This window comes from Nematolebias whitei, chromosome 17 (genome assembly GCF_014905685.2).
Source record: "Nematolebias whitei isolate Nwh7 chromosome 17, NemWhi1, whole genome shotgun sequence".
Lineage (NCBI taxonomy): Eukaryota > Metazoa > Chordata > Actinopteri > Cyprinodontiformes > Rivulidae > Nematolebias > Nematolebias whitei.
Window position 1 is genome coordinate 13,631,591 of NC_056514.1, and position 6,426 is coordinate 13,638,016.

Consider the following 6,426-nt stretch of genomic DNA (forward strand, 5'->3'; position numbering starts at 1 on the left):
CCAATCTCTAATTGTTCCCCGGACATCTACATAGCTGCTCACTGCTCCACCTGGGTGCATCCCAGGTGCAATGGGTTAAATGCAAAGAACTAACTTTGACATTGAATGGGAACATAGAATGATGACAATCTTAGGCTTCCCGTCCCTTCTCTAAATGAATATATACATAGATAGACAGACAGATCATTGAAACAAATAGAACATCCTTCAGATTAAGGTACAACCTGTGGGCTGAAGTTGACTGACATCAGATGAGAGTCCAATTCTCTGTTGATTAACGGCAAACTGAGGTTGTGCTGTAAACTTTCGTCCACTGTCTCTGTCCATGTCTTAAACAAGCTTTCAGAGTATCTGGAATACCAAACACAAGGCAGAAAATCTCAAATCACAGTCCAACTAAAGTTATTCTCATACACACACACACACACACACACACAAACAATTTGCACTATCAACATAGTTTTATATTCTCATTAAAAAGGCTCAAAGTTTTATTTCACAGGGCCACAGGCACAAAAACTGCTCACACTGTGGAAATTAACATAAGCAAGAAAACAAGCTGCTTAAAGGCGTATGATTGAGCCATTTTCCCAGTCCTCTGAGAGCGCAAACAGAATGAGAGGCGTGATTTGCTTGTCCCTGTCTAACGAACAATAAGGGCAGAGGGAGCAGGGTGAAGGAGTGTTCGACGGAGGCGTGGGGGGGTAATACGAGGATAAATGCTGATTCATCTACAGGATGCGGCAAACAGACAAGATGTCAGGGTTCTGTACAGCTATATCAATCTGTAAATAGCAACATTTATGATTAGAACTCTGTGTGCTCCTTATTGGATTTCTACTGTGAGCTTCATTTCCTGATGGTGGCACCGCAGACGCAGAGGCAATCAAACGCCTCGGTCACGGCCATAAATCATGCTGCATTTTGTCTGTGGGGGTAATAAGTGAGGACGCGCGCCCTGCTCCTAAATAGAATATGTATAATAGGTGTGACATTCATTGGAGGCAAGTGAGACGATTATTACTGAGTAAGAAAAGCTCTGATTTCTGATGGGAGTAAATTGAGTATAGAGTTGTTCATCATCCCATTACTGTGGTTAGGGGACACAAAGTGAAGCAGTATACTAGGACTGGGAAGCTTTAAAATATAGGTGCCTGTCTGGGATGAAATGAGAGTAGGCATATATTAATATGAATAGTATCAAAGAGTTTGGTTTTATTTATCATAAACTATAGACAAATTATTTAAATTCACTCCATTTATTTGTTTTATTGCTCTCTTGCTTTGCAGATCAAACGGTCATTTTTACTTTGCGTAAAAGATACAACCTGTGGGCTGAAGAAAAAATATGCCAAAATTTCATCCATCTTTGTTGAAAAAATTACGTTTTTCTTGGACAAATAAAGTGATTAGTTAATTGTGGTTTGCAGCTCCAAGTCTTAAATACAAAATCATATTTAGATTTAAGACAAATGAAAACATGAAAGCACACAAAAAAATATTCTTTGAAGGAATTAAACCCCCCCCCCCCCCCACCACCACCTAGAAAACACGAGTTTCATTTGTCCCCGTTGTAAAGGAAAGAGGGGAAACTGGAAATACCCTCCATCTGTCCGTCATTGTGAGATACCAACTTCTATTTGGTGTGTAGTTACATCTAGGTATACAAAAAGGTCCTTTATCAAAAATTAGGTTGCCACGTCAAAATCCAAAATGGCCATCACCACATAAATATGTAAACCGGTCACCCCAATCATTTCAGGAAACTATGATTTCTAGTTTTCTATCCATTCTTTTTACCCACTTCTTCCTTTTCGGTCATGGACCATAGTGACTGCTGGACAAGGGCACCATGCATTCCAATATATATACATGATACATACTGTATATCCCATATTCCAGTCAGGATACTGAAGAAACAGAAGCACCACTGATAGCAACTTCACTTTGCATCAAATTATGAAGATGAGCAGGAAGCAGCAACTAAAGTTACACATTGACTTTATCGATTTCATTGAAGGTTTTGACTGTAAATCATGAGCTCCTTCTGAAATACTGGGAAAGATGTTTACAACAAACTGGATTATTGAGCATGAACTTTGAGGTTTTGAATCTCTTTGGCCATGGCTGCATCAGAGCAGTTGATGGGGGAGAGGGTGGACTCCAGAAACCATCTTATCACCAGCAAACTGGTTGGTCCAGTATGTGAGTGTGCTGCATGTGGGACTGAGTTGTTGTGGCTCCTCAGACTGATGAAATCCTTTGGATGATGGACAAAACGTTTCAACAAAAAAGAAACCGTCCATGTAACCTGACTTAACTTTGCTGTATTCTATCCTCTAAACACTCAGTGTAAAGTATTTGAATTACATGTTCCCTACTGAAAACATTTAATCATTTTTTCCCCGTTCACAAAATCCCTCTGATTGCATAGCATCCGTCAAGCAAAACCCTGAAAATATAAAACGTAAAATATTAAAAACAAGAAAATATCAAAGCAAATATATTCTTGTTTTTAGTGTTTTAGCTTGTCTTGATTTGACTTTTTTATATAACTTATTCTATTTGATTTTAATTCCTTTTTGTTGAATTGTATTGTCTGTACTGTATGTGTTGTTTTTCTAAAACAGGTCTCTCTTGTAAATGAGTCCTCGTGACTCAATGAGACTAACCTGGATAAATAAAGCTTGAATGAATTTCTAGAATTCTAGCATGTTGTTGGAGGGAAACCGGGTTGCAGTACCTGCAGGTAAGGGGCGTTTACCTTCGGGACAAACTGAGGTCGCCGATTGGTCAGTTGCTGACATGCCTGCTGGATTGATTGACAGGTGGTGTAGAGGATCTGACTTGTGAAAAAAAAAAAAAAAAAACGAGAGCTGCCAGTGGAGGCCCTGGGTTGGAGGCGGGGCAGCCCTGGATGGAGGCGGGGCAGCCCTGGGTGTGGGCGGGGCAGCCCTGGGTGGAGGCAGGGCAGCCCTGGTCCAGCGGTAGTGGTGTTTTGTGTTTTTATGTTAATAAAAAGTCCTAAAAAATACCTAGGGAGCGCCGGCCCTGTGGCCCCGCATCAGACTGGTCCACCGTGAAATGTCTCGGTCCTCCCGATTAGCCACTCCGGGCCTGGACTGCAGCCTCCTACTCTAACAGTTATTGAGAAGAATTAAGGTCAGATTTGAATAATTTTAGTCTGACAGAGACTGGATCATTTTTAATAAATCAAGTTTTTTTAACAACCCTTTAACTAAAATATATTTTTTCTTTCATAACAATAAATAATAAATGTCAGATAATATTTATTTAAAAATGTTTTATATATAATTTTTTGCAGTCTACTATGGGGAAGTCTTCTTCCATCCCTGTTCTTTCACCACCTTCCTGTTCTTTTATTCACTACCACAGATCTGATGACACACGGTGTAACAGCAGAGGTGAGATCGTATCTACACTCACATGTCCAACAGTTGCATCATCTCCTCATACTTCTGGATGACCCCGATTCTGCCTGCAGACTCCAGACAGCTGCAGGAAGAAGACGAAAAGTTACAACCAGCCCAAAGTTTTTAACACTTTTCACACAGGAAAATTACAAAAACATCTAATCTCTTTCTGAAACTGAGAGGGGGAGACTCACGGGTAGGAGAGGTGTCTGAGTTTGGAGAAGGGGGTCTCGATGCGCTGCTGCAGCTCACGAGCCCATTTCAGTCCCCCAGCTACAACAGGCATGTTCTTATTGACCGGTGCTGAGTCTGAGCAGGTCACAGCAGAGAGTCACAGAAGTCTGACAAATTAATTTAACTAAACACTTGTTTTATTTCTTGTACCGTAAGTTTGGTCTTCCCACTATTTTCACAGCTCTGAAAACTTTGACATGCATCTTTAAGTTCATAATTTCTTGTTTTAACTATAAAATGTTTCATTCCTTTTTGATATGTTCTAACTTGAGAATACAATCATCACTTACAATATCCCACATTTTAGTATTAAAAAGGGAACTCTGTCTGACAGGACAGGAGCTTCTTGATGACAACATCCATCCATCCATCCATTATCTTTACCCGTTTATTCCATTTTGGGTCACGGGGGTCGCTGGTGCCCATGTCCAGCAATCACTGTGCGAGGGGCGGGGTACACCCTGGACGGGTCGCAAGTCCATCACAGGGCCACATAGAGACAAACGAGACAAACAAACATTCACTCTCTCACTCACACCTAGGGACAATTTAGAGTTACCAATCAGCCTAACATGCATGTTTTTGGTCTGTGGGAGGAAACCGGAGTACCCGGAGAAAACCCACGCATGCACGGAGAGAACATGCAAACTCCACCCAGAAGGCCCCTGGACCGGGGTTTGAACCAAGGACCTGCTCGCTGAGAGGCAGCAGCTCTACCAGTTGCGCCACCGTGCTGCCCTTGATGACAACATGTATACTTAAATTTTGGCTTGAAATCATGTCAGTGATGAGAGAATAAAAGTGAAGGGGGCTGAGTTTCCTGTCAATCAAACTGAGAACAAATGATGTAAAGTGCAAATAATCACCATTCTTGCTGCCTTTAATGTCTGTTAGGAAAAAAAGTCATTGCATTTAAGCTGTTTTCTCTCTGTTGTTGGAGGACTTGCATGCTTTTGTATGATATTTTAGCATTTAACATGCTCTATCTACATTGTCCTAGAAAAACTACTGTAATTTCTGGACTATTGAGCGCACCTGAATATAAGCTGTGCCCACTAATTTATTTATTTATTTTTTACATATATAGGCCACACTTGTGTATAAGCCACAGGTGTCCACATTGTAGCATGAGATATTTGCGCAGAAAGTTTTTTTTTTACTTTAGTTAAATACATACCAGTAAAATACACATAGATGCACAGTGATGTTTTTGTCTGAATAGTACCTTTAACATGGTATATATTTTTTTAAATATACAATAGCCTACCAGGGAACAATCTACACAAACTGTGTAGATTGTTTATATATGTTTGCCTGTTTGACTGTGTTGGTTGTAAATATTGTTTGAATTTCATTGTATTTGAAGTTTTCAATAAGGTTTTTTTTTTTTTTTCACCTCACGGGATGCCATATCTAATAAGGGTCAGCCTTATAAAAGCTGACAGCAATCAGTGCACTAATTAATGGATGAAAAACAACTGTCAGCAGGATTCAAAGGTTTGTATATTTTAGTTTTCACGGTGATCATGGTGATCCTGACGGAAGAAAAAATAAAGAACCTAGAAAACACCCGTTGAGACTGCGCTGAATCTTGTTAAAGACTTGGGGGGCTGCTACACACAGCATTGTATAAAGCCATGGTGTTCAAAACTTGTGAAAAAAGTAGCGGCTTATAGTCTGGACATTACAGTACTCTTTGTTCCAGGGTCTGGTCACCTTGTCCTCAAGGTGCGGCATAAAATCGAGTAGTCCTATTTAAACTAACGGGCCTATAGGAATGCTTTAACTGAATGTTGTTTCTCTCTGGTTACACAAACATCCCAAAGTTTAGGATGAAAATGCACTTTTGATTAGACAGAAGATATTTAACGTCAGCAAAAACCCAAAGATCTAGTTTTTTAATTAAGTTTTAAAATTAAAAACGCTCAAAGTTCAAATCCTTCACCACTTTTTTATAACATCCTTAAGGCTTTGTATTAAATCTCACTGTTCACTGAGCCTAAACATATTTCCTTCCTCCTCAGCCTTTTTTATGACAGGAAAGAAGACCCCGTTCACATTCAGATGTAAAGTGATAGTTCACCAAATGCAGAGGAGCTGTGTTTTCTCAAACAATTTCAAATAAATTAAAAACAAAAAAGGGAAATCTTACCCAGCTCATCTACAGCTTCCATATGTTTGTTGAAGAGGACTTTACAGTGGTCCAGTTCTTGGTCAAAGATGGACCAAAGCAAAATGAATCTGCTCTGAGCATCTGAGGCGACCTGTGGACGCTCCAGCAGGCTGCCAAACATCTCTACAACCTGCAAACAAGTCAAAAAGACGCTCATGTACCTGTCTCTGTGAGCGTCTTTAATTATTCTTTGATGTAAAAAGGAAAGAGTTCCCAGACCTTGAAGGTGTGCTCCATTCCGGAGGCGTCATCAAAAGCCTGACAGAAGACAGATCCCAGTCGCCACTCTGCATCTTCCACCTTCAGCTTAAACTCCCTCACATCTTTTTCAAACTCCTGCCGGGCAAACAGCTCATCAGAACCGACAGAGAAGATGCCACACGGCAGGGAGAACTAACCCACAGCCTGCACGCCAAGTTGATCTTCACATCTCACTGATTCAAAGTGTTTCAGCTGAGAACTCAGACTGTTTCTTACAAGAAAGATAAATTACTTATCCAGACAAACTGCAACACAGTAATCAAATACACACACACACATATATATATATATATATATATATATATATATATATATATATATATA

At 40.1% G+C, this 6,426-nt stretch overlaps 1 protein-coding gene across 1 annotated transcript in view; it reads right to left on the minus strand.

Moving 5' to 3' along the window:
• Positions 1-6,426, minus strand: part of dnah9 (dynein, axonemal, heavy chain 9) — a 428,033-nt gene that overhangs the window by 381,627 nt on the left and 39,980 nt on the right. Inside the window, exons 8-12 of the mRNA XM_037691599.1 lie at positions 6,061-6,177; positions 5,821-5,971; positions 3,629-3,743; positions 3,448-3,516; positions 225-351 (exon numbers count right to left, since the gene is read on the minus strand). Of these exons, the coding sequence (XP_037547527.1) occupies positions 225-351; positions 3,448-3,516; positions 3,629-3,743; positions 5,821-5,971; positions 6,061-6,177 (579 nt within the window). The remainder of the gene's footprint in view (positions 1-224; positions 352-3,447; positions 3,517-3,628; positions 3,744-5,820; positions 5,972-6,060; positions 6,178-6,426) is intronic.